Source organism: Xiphophorus hellerii, chromosome 13 (genome assembly GCF_003331165.1).
Source record: "Xiphophorus hellerii strain 12219 chromosome 13, Xiphophorus_hellerii-4.1, whole genome shotgun sequence".
Classification (NCBI taxonomy): domain Eukaryota; kingdom Metazoa; phylum Chordata; class Actinopteri; order Cyprinodontiformes; family Poeciliidae; genus Xiphophorus; species Xiphophorus hellerii.
This window is the reverse complement of record NC_045684.1, coordinates 5728775-5747745: the sequence shown is the minus strand read 5'-3', so window position 1 is coordinate 5747745 and position 18971 is coordinate 5728775. Positions and strand designations below refer to the sequence as shown.

At 36.4% G+C, this 18971-nt stretch overlaps 1 protein-coding gene across 2 annotated transcripts; it reads left to right on the top strand.

The window, feature by feature from the left end:
- The first annotated feature begins 217 nt into the window (after positions 1 to 217).
- Positions 218 to 17051, top strand: atf6b (activating transcription factor 6 beta). Of its 2 annotated transcripts, none has more exons than XM_032581363.1 (17): positions 218 to 541; positions 4238 to 4317; positions 6194 to 6275; positions 7451 to 7510; positions 7591 to 7670; positions 7956 to 8163; positions 9684 to 9845; positions 10048 to 10217; positions 10546 to 10725; positions 11184 to 11266; positions 11466 to 11681; positions 12513 to 12620; positions 13123 to 13222; positions 13417 to 13484; positions 14082 to 14181; positions 14273 to 14357; positions 14460 to 17051. In XM_032581363.1, the coding sequence occupies exons 1-17, from the start codon at positions 469 to 471 to the stop codon at positions 14750 to 14752; spliced, it is 2148 nt and encodes a 715-aa protein (XP_032437254.1). In that variant the 5' UTR covers positions 218 to 468; the 3' UTR covers positions 14753 to 17051. The 2 variants fall into 2 exon arrangements, with proteins under 2 accessions (XP_032437254.1, XP_032437252.1); XM_032581361.1 differs by having other exon boundaries at positions 9681 to 9845.
- The last annotated feature ends 1920 nt before the right edge of the window (positions 17052 to 18971 follow it).

Genomic DNA, 18971 nt, shown 5'->3' with positions numbered 1-18971 from the left:
GCTCATGGTTTTTGTCAATCAAACATCCGCAATCTTATTGGACAGAATCATCTTTAAAAGGATATCCCACAAGCTCCTGTTTAACAATAGGTCACCTAGCTGCCCAATCAAAGTCTTTCGGCTATTTCATTGGTTCTTATCTGCGTCGATCCGAGCCTTCTTTACTCTCATTGGCTAACCCAACAAAAGCAGGCGGTAACCTTCTGGAAAATGCGTTTCCTATTCTGTCATATGCAAAGCGAAACGAAGGGTCGATAACTTCACTGGAGGGCATGGAAAAAAAATCCAGTTTTCTACTCGATTAAAAAAATTCTATTACTTTATATCGCAAATGGTAGCCAAATACATAATTAGCGCGTTAGCTTGAGGATAAAGCTAAGAGTTTTATCTAGTCTATGTTGGTTTAGCTGCTGTTATCACGTCTGACTGCAGACTCCTGCTGTCCAAACACACACCGCCTTTGTGGCGATGACTGCGGATTTACTGTCTGATCTGGACAGCCGATTCTTCGCTGATAATCTTTTGACGAGCGAAGATTGGGGTAAGGACATTTTAAAATCCGTTTATAAATGAAGATAAATGGGTAAAATTGACATTACAAGCTAACTGGGTGCGCTAACTGCTATACAGAGGCGAGGCCAACAGGGCGTTGCAAGATTTTCATTTCAGTTTTACACGTTTTTAATGTTTATTCCCGAGTCTTACAACTGTAATTGATATCTAAGTTGGTTTTAATTGTGATACGTGTTGCACGCGGTTTTAGCTTTACTCTGAACTTGCTTCCTCAATCATCTAACCCGGACATTGCTGTTTATCATCCTCACAGCGGCTGGGAACGTGATTGAACGTTTTATATAACCTCCTCTAACTTGTTCTCTTTAAAATCGTCGCTTTATTGACTCTTGTTAACATGATTGTCATCTAAACCTATTCTTAGTTTGATAAGAGTTCCCACTATTAACTAACAGTCCATCACTGTGTTTTAATGCAACAATACGTATCAAAACATCACTAAAGATTGCAGACATGTAGTTGCTAATAGTCATAAAAACACATTTCTAATCAAGTTTGCAGCTGTAACGTGTGAAATATATTCCTGTAGTGGTTTTGGTAAAATAATTTGGCAATAAAAAAGCTTAGCATGGGAATACATTTATTTTTTAACTAAGCCACGGTTTTACTGCTGCCGGAAGAAGAACATACAATTTATTGTTGTGATGCTAATATTTCTTTAGCAGGCTAGCCCAAATTTTAATCTATTTTGTCTCATCATCAATATTTGTTCCGGACAGTCAGTAATATTTAACATCTCAATCATTAGTTTCAAGAACAGGTGTGGACTTAAAAGATGTTGAGTCCATCCAACTGGCCAAATACAAAATTAGCTTGCAGAACATTAATTCATACACTTCGTAGCTTATCAAATATTACATCTAAGCAGGCTTTCCAATTGTGATATTGTGCAATGATATTACCATGGTGATCTCAATTTGAAATTTAGATATTGTATGAATACTAAAATGTAATCAGCAATTTAAAGAAAATGTTTGTTAGTCCTTCTTGATATGTGTTGGACTTCAGTTATCATTATTATGGGCTGGTTATCATAGTATTAAAAAGTGATGTTTTAAAAACTATCAAATTGTTTCCTTGACTTGTTCTTACACTTTAAAGTGGTTGCAATAAAATGCTAAAGAGAGTTGTAGCTACCAAAATGTTTTCTAGTTTGATGTAGCTCAATCCTTCTGCCCTTTTCCCCACCTATTTTTGCAGACTGCTGGTCAGCTGGCTGAATAAAGGCTACTACTCTTTTCCGTAGCTTACAAGAAAGACAAATCTAGACGAAACAGATAGTTTGACTAATTAACCAGCTAACATCATCTTGTAGCACTTGTAGTGGTGTTTTATAAAGAGCAGAATGACAAAAAAGTCAAAATAGTGAAATTTAAAATAGGCATTTCAACACTCATTTTAGATTATGTTTAGAATGTTTTATTTACGTCTCTGTATTAGCATTAAATAAAAAGAAATATGTAAATGCTATGCATAAATAAAGTGTAAATACTGTAATACTGAGGTATTTTTACTTAAGTTTTTATTATTACTATTATTTTTTACTGAGAATCTCATAAGGGCCTACATTTAACCCTCCTGTAGTGAAACACTGTGCTTTTCCTAGTGTGAATGTAAACTGTAGCAGTCGGCTCCAACACGTCTCAACCAATGTACTGATCTATATCAGTCATTTTTATTGGTGGTTAGTGGTTTTGACAGTTTATGATGAACAGTCAGTAGATGTGTTTGAGACTTCTTGTTGAGGTGTTGTTTGCTCTTGCAGCTTAATGTTTATATGTTTTCTCTGTTTAACTTTGTCAGCTTGCTTCGCCTCAGACCTTTTAGGTAAATTTGACAGTCAAACTGAGCAGTTTTATGGCTCTGTGGTCGGAAGGACAAAGTTATTGCTCGTCCCTTCCAGTCAAGTAGTAAACGTGACTAGATTTAGATTAAGGGTAGGTGAATCATTACTTTTGGCTGACAGAAAGTAGGTTGAGTTGAGCTGCATGAACTGCTTCAGAAGACACATTTACGATTTCCTGCAATCTCAAATTCTTGTAACACTGAAAAGTTAAAGTTCAGGAGCAATCTTTCTGCTTTTTAGTGAGATAATCTAGATTATGTTGCATTTCTTTATTCTTTTTTCAGTAGCTTAAAAGGGTGAGTTCTTTCATTTAATAGGCAGGAAAGACTTAAAACCTTACAGATACTTTTCTTTTATTAATTACTTGACTTGTTTGTTAATGTAAATTAACTTCAGTAAGTATAATCATTTGTTTATGGAACTTTAAAACTGATAAAAAAAATGTTTCTTTCAATTTTTCATTCTTTTTAACAGAATCTGATCACAGTAAAAGCTGAAGCGTCCCCTGTTTGTTTCAGTTTCAAAGTCCAGTGTGGCTTAACAAGAGAACACAAAGCATGACGGGAGAAGTACCTTTTTCTACCACTTTGCTTGTTTCCTGTAAATGAGGCATAAAATTAGTTATTTTTACAAACAGCAGCGCTTGTGTGACTAAACAGGAACATGTCTTCATATCTCCTGATGTGATCTCATGAAGATTCGTAGTTGAAACGTTTATGTGTAATATCTCTGTAGGTTGTGGCTCATTTTGCCACGGAGTTTGATGAAGATATATTAAAATCACATGTACATTGTTAAACTTTTGCCTGAGATTCAGTTTGGCTGGTGTCAGTGAACATTGCAACTTTCTAAAATATTTGTGTCACCTCACAGATTTCTCCTCCTCCTGGCTGGAGGAATCTAGTTCATTAGCATTTATCTGATTCTTCTCAAATTCCTTTAGCGAGAGCTTTTTAACATGTGAGAGGGAATGTTGTACATCCATTCAGCCATCACAGGTCGTATAAACAACTAATTTGTTAATTCAGATTCTGAGCGAAGGAAAAAAAGCATTTTTTTATTCATATAAAATTAAAATATCAGCAGCAAAATAATAGAAAAAAAACATTCTATCAGAAAATTATAACAATGTCTAATATGAAGTAAGAAACATTGAGAATATCACATGGTTAGCATGACTGTTAGCTAGTAATCGTTAGGAAAAAGTTAATTCACTTATCTGCAGAGAATGGATAGGCAGTGCCATTGTAAATAGATGAAATGGTAAAAACTAAAACAACTCACTGAACTGGATTCTGTCTTTAAATTGTTTCATGCAGTTATGAACTGTGAATTAACATTATGTTTCAACTGACTGTTGCAGACCTATTTATATATGTTCCAGGTTTTGCCAGACAGAAAGTCACAAAGATGCTCCTGGTTCTTTTAAATAATTTATGTGAGAAGACTGAAGATTTAGTTCAAAACCTTTGAGCTTAACAATAAAATGTTTATTTGCTGTCATCTAATTGTGTTTTGAGGTTTAACTTGTGAAAGAACATTTGCATGCACTTTCAGTCAAACTGATGCATGACTGAATCTGTTTGTGTCTCAATTTTGTTTCTTTCAAAGGTTTGCCTTCTTGTTGAATTGAATGATTTTTGGTGATGTTTCAGTAGTGTTTCTAAGTACTGTTTTTACATGTTCAGAGATGTAAATTAAATGGCTGATTTGAATCTCCTCTGGTCTTGGTCCAGCTTGTTTTTCGCTTCATCATCTGTCCCTGAGTTTTATTCCCTGTTCTTTGCTGATGTTTTGAAAATTTTGTCTCCTCTGCAGATGCCTGCCTGTTCAAGTGTGAGAGCATGGAGGAAGGAGAGGACGGGGACTTCAGTCAAGGGTTGAAATACGAACCATCGGTACGGTCATGAAAATATGTCTATGCATTGCAGCTTTTGTTTCAGTGCAGCTGACACTCAGCATTCATTGCTCACTTTGACTCAAGGCCTCCAAACGTGGGTCGCTATCCCCTACACCACCACAGCACGGCACAGCATGTTTTTAAATGACATCCAGGTGCATCAGTTTTTATGGGATAATTTAATCAGTGGGAACCTCTCTTCCTCCAAAAATAAACATTCAAATAGTTTTTAAGACTTCGTCAGCTCAGTTTTATTTCACCCAATCAATTGGATTAACTCTACTTCCTGAAAAAATAACTTATTGGCTGGATAGCATGTTCATAAAACAGATTTACCAGAGAGTGTTCTCTTATTGTTTAGTTATTCTTAATGTTTCTTTTTGTTCTAATTATTCTAACAAGGATACTAACTTCACTCTAGTGAAGGCTATATTTTGATTTAGCGCCTTTTGTAAGATGAGCTTATTTTTTGTCTAACAGTTTAGAAATGCATTTTCTGCTGACTGTTTAGTTAATGAAAGTTTAGTTATTCACAAAAAGTTGAAAAAATTTAAATTGTTCTACTTGATTGTTTTATATCAAATCATATCAGATCTGTCTTTGGTGCTCTTGTGTCTTTATTGTTTTAGATCAGTTACAGTGTATTGGCAAACCTACTGTGTTGGCTACAAAAGCAGATATACTGTATAAAAACCATAGGCACATATTAACCTGTGGTGCTCAGGTTTTGTTCTTTCTGAAAATATAAAAAAGGAAATATCAATTATAGTATAAATCTTATTGTTGTAAAAACATTTTAATTGTAAGTAAAAATAAATGTTTGTTTTTGTCTAGCAGACAAATTTGACTGGAATTTTATATGAAAAAGGAAGTTTATGTAGAAACATTGTTAAATTGCTGTCACTAGAATTTTTCCGTTGCATTGGCACGTTCATTATTTTCAGCTATATAAATTTGACAACTATCAAACCATATTTTTTTCAGGAGGAGTAGAGACTAAATGTAACAATGGAAAGAGCAATATCATTTGGATCTTGCATTATCTTTGAAAGGTAGCTTTTTGAATCTGCTTTAACAGTGGAGTTTCTAAGCTTGAATATTTCAATAAACTCCTGGGGGAAATTGTCATTACTTATACATTTGACATTTTTTTGTTTTTACCATGGTTTCACTAGTTTGCTCAAGATATGTTCAAATGCATTCGAAGGTGTTAGATTTGGCATGAATCCTTGTTCCTGGACCGTACTGAGCTACATCCTGGTTAAACCTGTACAGTTAACATTTTGTGCTTTGTGTTTTTTTCATAAACAGAGTGGCTGAGAAGTCAAACAAAATGCAGACAGTTTGCAGTTTTCTGAGGAACTGGTTTAGCGATGGTTTTGATAGAATCTCTTTGCAGTTTGTTGACTCAGTCTGCACTGTAAGGGTTACAGCGTCATGTTATTGATTTCTATAAACCTGATTATAATGTAAATGTTGTCAATTCCCAAACTTTAGCTCACAGACTTTATTTAGGCAGAGATTTTCTTTTTAAATGCTTGTAATCATCCAGTGGAGCTGCAGAAAGCTATACAGAGCACAGTAACAAACCCTTGTGTGAGTGAAACTCTAGTGTTTATATACAGTTAGAATCAGGTTGTCGAAGCAGCAGCTCACACAGATGACTGTACAGGGCACAGTGCAGGCAGATGGTGTGTGTCGCCTGGCTGAGTAACACAAACATACACACCCCCTCAGTCACACACACTCAGACACACACACTCAGACACACACACACAGACACACTAACCCTGCAGTTGTTTGGACATGTTTGATTCCTGACTTTTTCCCTCTTCACTCTCTCTTTCTCCAACCTCTCCACCAACTCCTCACAGTTTGACAATGACCTCGTGCTCACCCTCGATCCTGATAACCGCACGTCACCATGGCGATACCTTGACGACAACCTTCTCACAGGTACACACACCGTCCGGTTGCCTGTGGCTCTCACCTCGGGCCCCTTGGATCACATCGCTTAGCATTTTGGTTTCACGGATCCGTCGTCTCTGCAACACGAGACGCTTTGTCCTCAGCCTGTGGAAACATTCTAACATTCTATTAGAAGCAGAGTCACTCTGTCTACATCTGCAGGTCTTCTCATCATATAGGCTTTATTTTTATGCCTATTTAGTGAGAATTAAGGGACAGTGTGAAAATAAAGACATAACAATTCTAAAACCACTTGTTTTTAATCGAAAACATACTAGCTTAACAGTTTGAGCTTGCTTGTGTTGTTTATGTGGTTGCATGGTTCTTTGAAATCCCAAATATATTCAAATTTAAGGATCAGTGGCATTTTTATTCATTATTTATCCATAGAATATGTAAATTTCTCACTTTCATGTTTTTTTGCAGAGAGCCAACAGAGCTCAATTTACAGAATCTTGTATCTAGTGCTGTTTTGCTTTCCTCTGTCTGAGAAACTTATGAATACAGACAAAAAAAATCCTCTCAGGGATTTAACTATTCACCTGCTATACATTCAGTATAGCTACTTCTAAACTTACAACTATAATCCAAGAAAACTGAAATTTTTTTTAATTTAATTTAAAGCAAACAAAGAGTTAAATATAAGGTGGATATTATCCCTCTATTAAAAGTCAGCAAAACAGATAATGCAAAATGGTAAAAGATTGACTCAGGAAACTCAGTTGAGATAATTGATTTTGCAGAAATCTCTCCAATGAGCGGATCTGCCTTTCGTTCCTTGAACTAGCTGTATGTAGCTCATTGTACCTGAGAGGTATATGGATAGACTACCTTTTGAACAAAACCATTTATTTTGATTCAGGCATAGCATTAAGAGAAAAAATCTACTTCAGGTTTTAATTATGTCGATATGTTTATTAGATATTATTTATTATTTTTGGCAGAACTGAAGAAATCCAATGATATTTGCTTAAAAATCTGTTCTGTTTTCCTTTAAGAACAACATTTTCATTTAGCAAAATTTTGAAAGGTTTTTGCTCTTCATTTAATAAGTTTAGTGCAAGTATATAATTGCATCTAAAGGGTTTTATTTATCCAGTCATAATGTTGTTTAATATCACAACATCCATCTCTGTTTGTGTGCTTGATGTGTTTCTGTTTAGGAAACACTTCGGTGATAAAAAATGAGATGACATTGACAGAGCCGCTCCCTGTGGAAATGTGTAAGCTGAGTTTTTCCTAATCTAATCTTTGCACATTGTGTTTTTACAATGTTTCCACTAGTTATGTGGTTTCTGTTCAGTGTTCCAGGTCAAGGCTGAGCCTCCCTCTCCTGCTTCCTCGCTGGACTCAGATTGTTCGACCTTGTCGCCTGACCCACAGGTGGGATTTTTCAGATGATAGAGGAGGCTGTTTTATCACACAAATGGACCAATAAAACTGTTTGTGTCATGATTTGGATGCTTATCTTTTAATATTAAAGGAAACTAATAAATAACTAAAGATATACTGTATTTCAAAGTCATAGTGTAAAGAGGCCATCTTTATTTATTTTTATTTATTTAACCTTTACTTGACCAGGTGAATGATTAAGAACAAATTTGTATTTACAGTAATGACCTGACTGGGAGGGAAGAACACAAACTTATTGCCCCATCTCCTTTCCAGGTTACAATTAAAGCCGAAAACCCTCCGACTCCTCCGTACATGTATGGAGACGTACTGTCTCCTCCGCTGGGGACGATGGAGGTAACCGTGGCAACGACGGCAGTACCCCCACCCCAGTCCCAGATTCCAATAATGACACAAACTCAGCTGCAGACACCATTAACATCTGTTCAAGCAGTCATCAATGGAATACCGACACAAACTGCAGGTATGTGACTTCTTGTTTACTCTAATATTCTTCTATTAGAGTATATTATTTTCTTCTATGTTGACACAAAAAGAAGCGCTAGACAAGCATTACATTAGCACCCCACACCTTTTGTTCATGCAAATCTGAAAACAGGATATTCCACTCATGGTTAGTGTTGGCGGGTTTTTTTTCTCTGCACATATCTGCGAGCTGTCAGCGCTAGAGCCTGAATAGAGAGCTCGGTTTACCTTCCACCCTGTGTTCCACTCATTTGTGGAGGTATTCTGTACACAGACCCTGGGGCAGTTCCCACACAATGGTGGGAGTACTGTGTAGGTGTGGGAACTCCTCCTCCTCCTCTGAAGAAGAAGGGTCTTTGGTGGGTTGTAACCGAATACGGAGTTTTGGATAAATGGAACTTTTCTAGTCTTCATACTGAAAGACCTTCGAACATTTAAATAGCACCTCAGTCTGCAGTCTTGGAGACTTCACAATGTTGTTTTCTTGATTAAGCACATACAGTTGTAAATATTGCATGTAAATTAACAAAATGCACTCAAAACTTTGGGCATTTAGGACAGTTTGAAGTTACTGGCATTTGGGTAACCCCTTTATTAGCTTTAACGAAAGCATGGAGGATCTCTAAGTTATTGCATAGTTCCATCTGCCCAGTTATTGTCTTGTTTTATCATGTGTGTGTATATTTATGAGCTATGCTACTTTTTAGGAATTTTATATCCTGTACAAAAAAAATTTTAAATCTTGGAAAAGATGTTTCCTCATTGGGACAAGGATCATAGAAATTATTTCTAAATGAAAACGTTGAAAACGAAATCGAGATTGGTGTTGCGAATCAGAGAAAAGTTACCAACCTGAAGCTGCTGTCTCCTTAGTACGCTTTGATATTAGAACCCTTTTCGAATGACTGCTTAGTTCTGATCATGCAAATTATTTTTATTTATTCCTGAGGTTAGGCTCAGTCGTAGTGACAAGACAGTTTTCTATTTGCATATTAACGTACATTTGGTGTCTAATTATTAAAATAGGCAATTATGATAATTTTAAGTACATCTAAACTAAGGTTTTTGTGGATTATAGTTGTTTGCAGATGGTTGTGGTCTCTAACCCCAAATAAACAGAGTGGCTGAGAAGTCACTCTGTGACCAGTACAACCATATTGGCTGATTTATGACTCTAAAACATTCCTGTTTGTTAAAATAATATTTGGTAACATGTACAATGTGAAGTTGTTCTTAACTGCTGGTTTTCATTTCCAGGTGTAGCACCAACTGTTCTCCATGTTTGAAATCTCTTCTTGTTTCTTTACACTTTATGTTGAGGGAGAACTGATTTAAAAAGCTTCTGCTGAACTCAATAACATGCCGGAGAAAGTGTTTAGTCATTTTAATCTAGTGTGTTCGAGGAGGAATGCATTTCAGAACAGTTGTGCACAATACAGAGAAGCTGCTACAGAATATATTGTATATAACTATCTTTTTGTGATGTGAAATAACCTAAAAGTGTGTGTTTTGTAGCAGTCCTGCCAAGCACATTAAAAGCCAGCACCATCCTGAGCACCAAACCTCCCATCCAGCCCCGACCGGTGTGTGTTGCTGCTACACTCCCCGTCCCGCAAAACCCTGCACCAGCGAAGACCCTCATTCTGCAGGGGCTCCCCTCCATGGATCAGAACAGACCCGGTAGGACAGTATTGTCCTGTTAGCCGTATTTATAAATTTTCTTATTTATTTTGTTAAAAAATGAAGATCTTCAAGTATTTTTCATATGAAATAAAATGTAACTACCAGATAAATTCCCAGGTTTTTGTCCTTTTATTTTAAATTCCAGGTAAAGTAATTAGCTTTGTGTCTGATCGCTAATGTAGCGCCTTTCTCCCTCCAGTCGTCCTCTCTCCGTCCGTCTGTCTCAGTTCGGCTCCGGCTATTGTGAAAATGGAGCCCGTGTCCCCTACCATCCCTCAGCACTGCTCCAGCCCAGCTGCCTCCTCAACCAGCAAGCCCATCGTCCCGGCGACCACGCCGTTACCCAGCAACAACTCCAACGACATTGATGTGAGTAGGTGGATGCGGTGACTCACACTGAAACAAAACCCTGCCAGGTTGAAGGCTGGCTACAATGTTTTGCTCTTTTTCTGTCTGTAAATGTGCTGAAACTAATATCAATACCCACAGTTCATTACTCAGAGGTTTATAAACATCTTTTCATTTTTGCTTGGCACTCAGAGAAATACAAATTTTCAGTTACACATAGACATGATAAAGATTTACCGACCTCAATTTCTGCTGCTGATTTTTAACTAGTCTAGCTAATTTCTTTCCCATTTTGAATTCTGAATCACTTCTGCCTACTTTCTTTCTCTTCAAATTTTTCCTTGCACAGATGAAGGTGCTAAAGCGGCAACAGAGGATGATAAAAAACAGAGAGTCTGCCTGCCAGTCGAGAAAGAAAAAGAAGGAATACCTGCAGAACCTGGAGGCTCAGCTGAGGGAAGCTCAGCAGGAGAACGAACGACTCCGCAGGGAGAACCAGGCGCTGAGGGAGAGACTGGCTGTGAAGGAGGTGAGTGGTGGTGAGACAGATATGAAGGGGAACTTTAGGATGAACAGGCTTGAAGAAAGAACAAGTTACAATAACAGAAAACAAAAATGTGTTATAAAATGACCAAGCATCTGATTTTGAATGATAAGGTTTATGTCTTTAAAACTGCATATGGAGAGCAGCTTTTTCTTCCACTCTGCTGGTTTTGCACCTGCACACCTGAAGAAGAGGAAGAAACATGTGGTAAACAGGGGAACTTGAATTACAAGATCTGAAGACTGAGTGACGGGGAAACGCACAAGAAACAGAGAAACCTGCTAATCCTGTTGATAAAAAAAACGAAACTATAAATCATGCAAGCTTTTTTTTCAGTATATAGCAAAATGGACACGTTTGTAAAATAGAAAGTTGATTTTACACATTTATGAGATTCAGCATGTGTGAAGAAAATTTCCATTTTTATGCTCCTTGTGTTTCAGAGCGGCGATTCTGCAAGCAACAAGAGAGCAGTGTGTGTCATGGCGGTTCTGCTGTTCATGACTTTCAGCTTTGGCCCCGTCAGGTATTCGCTCACGGCTTTCTTCAAAATATCAGGATGATATGATTTAGTTTAGCATCTCAGCTTGTTATTGTGTCATTCAGTGTCCAATTGTTGTTTTTACAAAGTAAAAGCACAAACTATATTGTCCTGTATGGAATATATGGAAAAACCACAACAGTTGTATTTGAGGTTTAAATGATTTTGGTGTTTATCGCTGCAGCATCACTGACAGGAAGCTGTCAGCTAGTCTGCAGGAAGATCTGGTGTCTTATACGGGTCGCCGGCTGCTGGAGATCGAACAGCAGCAGGATCGCCAGGCTGATCCTCAACCTCTCCAGAAAGTTGAGGACAAACCGGAGAAACCGGAGTCCGGCGGCGATGAGCGGTGGAAGGGAGGAGAGGCGGAGAGATACGCTCCAGAGTCTTATCAGTTCCGGTGAGGCAAATCAATAGCTGTAAACACATTATCCTGACATGCAGTGAAAAGACTGGGAATAAACTGAGGCTACCAGTTCCACTGTGGAATTCTGATTAACTTTATATGAATAAAATCACACTAAGTTTTAAAAAACGAGCTATTACACTGAAGGCGACTGTTTTCGCAACCCAATATCACTTTATGCTAACAAACACAGACTGATGTAGAATGTAGTTTTTTTTGTTTTGGTTTTTTTAGCAATACATTGACCCTTATTTAAGGGCTACTCAGTGTATGATTGTGTCAATATTGTTGTATTGCTAATATTTCAATGGACTTTGCAATAAGTACTTTTAGCTGAAGTATTATGAATTTTTTTTTACTTAAGACAGGATCAAAAGTCATTGCAGAATAAATCCTGCGAGTGGTCAATTAAATTCTTTTAAACAACCATTAAAAACTCAAATGCTAGATTTGGTTACTTAAGTTATCTTGTTTTTTTTTTTTTTTTAATCAGCGGATAAATGGTGCTGTTTGGTCATTGTCATATAAGTGTCACAGTTCTCATTGTATTCCTTGACTGTTGTACCCTGTTATATAACTCATTGCTATCCAGAATAGTAATCTGCATTTTATTTAGACACCCAACAAAGCTGGTTCTATAATATATCCCTCACTTCTTACATGTGGAACATAGAGTTTCTCTGCCAGAGTTTTTCCAACTTCATTTAAGGAATCTTAATTTAAAGCACAGACTTACATTTAGTAAAATATGATTATTTATTTTATTGCTCTGAGCAGCTTTGCTAGTGTCTAACCATTGTCTTGTATTTTCTGGTTGTTGGGCAGAAACCTGAGTGACATGTTCAGTGACTTGAAGGATCTGGTTCTGCCAGACATCGAACGTTACTTCACTTCCTCAGACTGCCGACAGTTCAACCGCTCTGAGTCTCTCAGGTCAGTCCTGCCCTGGTCGAAATATCTTGTTTTATCACGCCTTCATTTTTTACCACCTCCTCAGGAGAAATTTGTAACTAATGTTTAAACCCTCAAACTGCACAGGCAAGATCACAAGTAATACTTTAATTACCTTATGCTGTATTTGTTCACTAATTTCATTTCTTTAGTAAAGGTTAAAGAAACGACTCCGTTTCTTTAACCTTTACTAAAGGCTGTTTTGCTGTGAAACAAACCCTGTTTGTTTCACAGCCTGCAACTCATTAATGTGCTCATCTTTGGTGTGATAGTTCTCAGTTAGACTTCCTCGGATTGTTTTTGCTCAGCTCATATTTATGAGCAGCTGCTCCACATTTTGTTGATGAGATTTATCCAAATAAACAAATCATTGTCCAGAAAAGAAGTCAGTAGAGTGCACACAATAAAGCTAGTTTTACAAAAAATGAGAAATGAAACTTTTTTTTGCGTAGCAGCTTAAACTGAAAGATCTCTGTGACTCCAGGCTCGCAGACGAGCTAAGAGGATGGGTTCATCGACATCAAATCGACAGGAAGAAGTCTGGAGGAAAAGCAAAGACGGCCAAAAAAGCAAAGATCACCCAGGTGAGAAAGATTTATCTTTTAAAAAGTGTATCTACTTTTTAAAAATGGTTTAGTTAACAAGGATTCATTAAGATCTCTTTTGGAATAGTTTCTTAGGAAGGAATGGCAGCAGCACATAAACACAGTTTCAGTTGTAAAGGATTTAACTTGAAAAAACCAAGACATATCTTTTTTGTATCTTTCTTTTGAAACAGAAAGCTCAACTGAGAAAGGCAAACATTTCCAGATATCTGCCAATCCAGGCTCACCGCTCCATAGAAAGGTACAACCAAACACACACTCTTCAATGTAAACAAGACTGTTATTAAGGAGGTGACTTAACTATGAGTAAAGAAGACAGGTTTTTTCTCATTTGACAGACTACAGGTACAAAAAAAACTGAAAAGAAATAATTAATACCAAATTTATCTTATAAAATATCAAAAATTTCAGTTGTTTTCTTCTAAATTTATAAAGTTGAACATTGAAGTAATCAAATCCTGAATTGGAAGGACAAGTTTTACTGATACTTTTGGAGCTTAACTATGTTGAATTATTTCATTTAACAAATATTACAACCAGTTTTAGAGTTCAAATCAGTTTTGTCTCAGCAGCAGCTCATTCTACTTATTCTAACAACACAAACAAGCAGAAACGTTTCTCCTTTCTGAGACTGGAAATATCAAATATGTTCAGAAGATTCCATCTTATTACTGGACTATGGCTTTGGCCATCACATCTTTTTATATGTTTTTAAAATGTTTGCTTACCTGTAGTTCTTGATTTTAACTAAACAGAACATTTTTGCCATAGTTCTTAGAATATTTCGGTTTGAGTTTTTAAGTTTCTTCTTCTGGTTCTTGTTTGGCTTCCCCTGCAGTCAGCTGAGGGTACTTCCTGGACCTGAGGTCACCTACAGCGACTTCCTGGACGCCATCGACCGTAGGGAAGACACGTTCTACGTCGTGTCTTTCAGGAGGGTAAGACTATTGAAAGCATTTCAGTTCCAATTTGTGATTTTAGATCTTAAATATCAGATATTAATCAATCAAAATGTGTTGATTCCTGCAGGACCACCTGTTACTGCCTGCCATCAGCCATAACAAAACCAGTCGGCCTAAAATGTCTCTGGTGATGCCGGCCATGTCTGTTAACGGTGAGTCTGTCTGGATGATATTTAAAGCATCTGAAGAGCAATAAATGATGCGTTTACTGAACTGGTTGCTGGGTTTGACCTTTCTGGTCTCGTCCTCCTCAGAGAGTCTCTACAACTCGTCTCAGGGCTACGAAATGATGATGCAGGTCGACTGCGAGGTCATGGACACTCGCATCATCCCCATAAAGTCCTCTGCCGTCCCTCCATCTCTTCGTGAACCCTCCCCTCCTCCACCCTCCTCCCAGCATGGTGCCCACCATCACCATGGCAACAGCACCTCCCTCAGAGGGCGCCACCAGCACCATCCATCGTCTTCATCCCCTTCTCCAAGGCAGCCTCTACCCGCCCGAACTCAAACACCCGAATACTTGATCAGCCAATCAGAAGGAGTCTGAGGAGACACAGAGACGAGTCTGATGGTTGAAGGTTGGTGACTCAGATGAGGAATCAGAGAAAACTTTTTAAAATCTCTTCACTAAGCAAAAAAGGTTTCAGAGACAGTTAAAATCGAACATCAGATTTCATCAGCAACTGGTACTGACAGGACTAAATAAAATACTGTCAAAATATACAGATCTATTCCTTAAAGTAAAAAGACAAAGAGGGCACCGCCAGCACTTGAAAGTGAATCAAACGGATCAGTTCCAGTTTTCTTCAGAGACTACTCGGTTATTTCTTTATCAAATCTTTATCAAATTTGACTCTTTATCGGACTCTGTTCAGTTTGACAGGGCCACATTTTGAAGTTCTTGTGGACGTTGCATATTTAAACCCGTCAACTCTTTGGTTCTGCACACATACTAAAGTCACTAAGGAAAGAAGTTATTGCGATATAATCTACATGTTTAGAGGTTATATTCAGGTTTCAGGACATGAAATGTTTTCAGTGTCATGGATTGAGTTTTTTAATGGTTTCAGGGTTTAAAACTTTCATCTTGGGGGATTCTAGGCATATAGATCTAACCAGTAAAAGAGACATGATGTACATATTTATATACATTGTGATAAATAAAATTGCAGAAATCTGGTATTCCTTCATCTGAAAAAGACAGGAAACTTTAAAGGCCTTTACATTTTGTTGTAAATACAGTGTGTTTCATAAATCTGATTATTTGACAACACTGACAGCTGTTGCACAACGGCGGACGCTATTTGGTTAAAAAAAAAAATCTCAGAGGTGTTTTTTTGGTTCTTTTTGTAAATGTTATGGCATACATTTTTACAAAGGAGTCTTGTTGATTTGTTTTCCAGCAAACATACACTATATGAATGCCGGCTCCTGTTCAAGTTGATCAGTGGTGTAGAAATTGAGAAACAATTTGTTTAATGTGTTCAAGAGTTATGCCAACGCAAGATTTGAGCCTGCAGATTTGTTCAACCCTTAGTTTTTGTCCATTTGTTTGTTGTCAAAATATTTATTTTTCATTTTTCTTTGAAATAAAAACAACTAATATAAAAACAAAAATTTAAGTGAGGCGAAGATGATTTGTTTGTTTTTTTCTGTGATGTTAACTCTGAAATCTTTTACTAATTTTGAGAGTCAAGCACCCCGCCTCGTGCATCAGCTGTCACTTTTATCCTTGTGTGTTTTTTTTATGTTATTTAATATCTGTAAATATGAGTGTTGATATTTTGTTTGTATTTTGTCACATTTTCAATTTTTTATATTTCTCTTTTCACAACAAAAAGTAAAATGATGAGAAAACCTGTGAAGTTTTTTTTTTTTTTTTTTGTCTTGGAAATGATATTTTATATTTACATGTTGTGTCCAGTGGACCAGCCAGCCTCTCAATCTGTAAGTGTGAACTTATATTAGATCCATATTCTTTTTATGATTGTACATAGAAATCATAAAATTGAGTTGTTCTTTTTAATTTGTAAAGGAAAGACTATTAGTGCCTGAAAGAAACTCAATAATTTAGCATTTCTGACCTGGGACTTTGAATTTTGAACTGCTCATATTCTTAATGAGTTTCGTTTTAGTCCTACAGAGTTAGTTTCATCCTGTTCCATTGTAGCTGAATGCAAAATGTAATATTAGACTCTAGCATCACTTCATAATCTTCATCTGTCAAATCCGCCCGCTCTGCATGATAGATGGAAGCTGTAGGTGTATACTTGAGCTAGAGGATATCTCAGTTTGTGCAGCTTTGATGTAATTATTTCTAATGGGATTTAGAAGCTTCAAGAAATGTTTTGACATACATCTTCCCAGGGACATATTTTTTAAATTATGTTTTTTTTTTTCTATTGAGGCAAAATAAGTTGAGAAGAAACGGGTGCATACAATTGAAATGGATTTTCAATTTTGTTTTGTATTTCAGAAGATGAAACAATTCAGCCAAAGTTTTATTATTATTCTGCATTATTAACGACTTTCACATTTCTAACTTTTTTATGTTTCTGAAGCCTTCAGTTTGCTGCTGGGTTCTGTTTGAACACGACCATAGAAAGTTTGGATTTCACTGTTGATTAGACTATTAGAAAAATGTACAAATCAGTTTTTGTTTTTTATAATTTTCTGATTTGTATAAAGGTATGCCAAGAAGAAGCTAATATGAAGTAGAAAGGGCCTTTTTTTATTTGTAATTGGATGGTGTGGATTGAAGATGGGGAAGGGACAAAAGAGTCAAGAATTGGGGGGAGGTTTGTATAAAGTTTTTGGAGCAATGTTAATAAAACAGTGGTCATTCAGTTTCTGTCTTCTGATTACTGTCGACATGTTATCACTTCATGCCTGATGGGACAAATGTCTCATTTACTCTTCCCAATTTTAGACCATGTTTTTAAATCAGTGTTTCCCAACCCTGGTCCTCAAGGCACACTGTCCTACATGTTTTAGAGGTTTCCCTGCTTTAATGTGCCTGATTCAACTGATTGCAGTTCAGCAAATGCCTGTTAATCAGTCATCAATTGAAATCAGCTGGACTGAAGCAAGGAAATACCTAAAACATGCAGGGCAGTGAGCCTGGAGGACCAGGGTTGGGAAACACTGTTTTAAATGATTCAAAAACATTAAGGATAACAATTTTAAGTTGACAGAAAATGGATCATTATTCCGTATTCATAATGAATAATGTATTTAAAAATGTTATGATTGAACATTTTAAAATACATTTTAAGGTCATTAAAATTGAAGTTGGAAAGATTTGTGAAACAATTTTGAATTTGGTTCTTTTCCTTTTGCTGTGTTCAGATGTTTAAAAACTAATCTTATTTACATTTGCAGTGCCAGAATATTGTTATAATAAACACTGCATTTTTCACGTAATATTTGGCTATATATTTCATATATACAGTACAGACCAAAAGTTTGGACACACCTTTTTATTCAATGAGTTTCCTTTATTTTCATGACTATTGACATTGTAGATTCACACTGAAGGCATCAAAACTATGAATAACACATGTGAAAATATGCACTAAACAAAAAAGTGTAAAACAACTGAAAATACCCCTTATATTCTAGTTTCTTCAAAGTAGCAACCTTTTGCTGTGATTACTGCTTTGCACACACTCTGCATTTTCTTGATGAGCTTCAAGAGGTAGTCACCTGAAATGGTTTTCACTTCATAGGTGCCCTGTCAGGCTAATAAGTGGGACTTCTTGCCTTATAAATAGTCATGAAAATAAAGAAAACCCATTGAATTAGAAAGGTGTGTCCAAACGTTTGGTCTGTACTGTATATGTATATTTCACTGTAATATTTGGCTTTCTGTACATTTGACAAAGACAAGTTGGCTATCGTTTTCACTCAGATCTTTGCCCTTTTGACCTGTGTTTAGGATTAAAATTGACTAGATGTCTGAAAAGTAACGGTATGTTCTTGGCAATTTTACTTGCATTAATAATTAAATTAATAAAAAAATAACTTATTTAATTTGTTTTAACAGTTTCAGAAATTTTTGATTAATTTATTCCCTTAGATTTTAAAATGAAAACAAAAATTCTTACTTTATTATTCAAACAGCTCTCTTTTTCCTTTATGCTCTTTGCCAAACTTTATTTGTTAAAACATCTGAATATTAAATTTAGGATATTCTTCTTAGAGTTTATTTTCAAGCAGTTCTTTTAATCTGACAAGCCTCATTGAAAAGCATATTCCAATTTACTGAGATATATCTAGTTGCAACATTAATTAGTTTAGAAAAGTTAGTTATAATATTAACTTTTCTAATTATTGATAGGCACAGCAAATAGTTTTACAGTTAATGTTTTAAATCTAATCATAATTTGCCAAGATATATACTAAACAGGATCTGTTCGAAGAATAAAATGTCTTAGTGTGGAGATAAGAGGGAGTAATACATAATTCAACCACCAGGGGGCGGTTAGACGCTGCAGACTGGATGGGAACCCCAGTGAGCTGCTGTCAGACAGATGTGAAGAAGCAAGAGAGTGACTGACTCGGGAAACATTAATCACAGGTGAACACGATGACACAAACACATGATTTAAATTTCCCCAGAAGGAAAATGAGCCTCAAAGGGGCTGACTTCATGATTCACAGTCAGTGGCTGAGGTCGTGTTGTAATGTAAAGCTTATAAAATCAAGCTAGATTAACCAAAATATTTTAGTAGGAGGGATCTTTATCACAATGTTTAAATTCAGTC

Excerpts from the sequence above, each read along its gene's own strand:
- atf6b (XM_032581361.1), top strand. The coding sequence starts at position 469 with ATGACTGCGGATTTACTGTCTGATCTGGACAGCCGATTCTTCGCTGAT. Across the intron at positions 10,726-11,183 it reads AGAGACTGGCTGTGAAGGAG|AGCGGCGATTCTGCAAGCAA; the intron begins GTGAGTGGTGGT and ends CTTGTGTTTCAG. Across the intron at positions 14,358-14,459 it reads GCCGGCCATGTCTGTTAACG|AGAGTCTCTACAACTCGTCT; the intron begins GTGAGTCTGTCT and ends CGTCCTCCTCAG.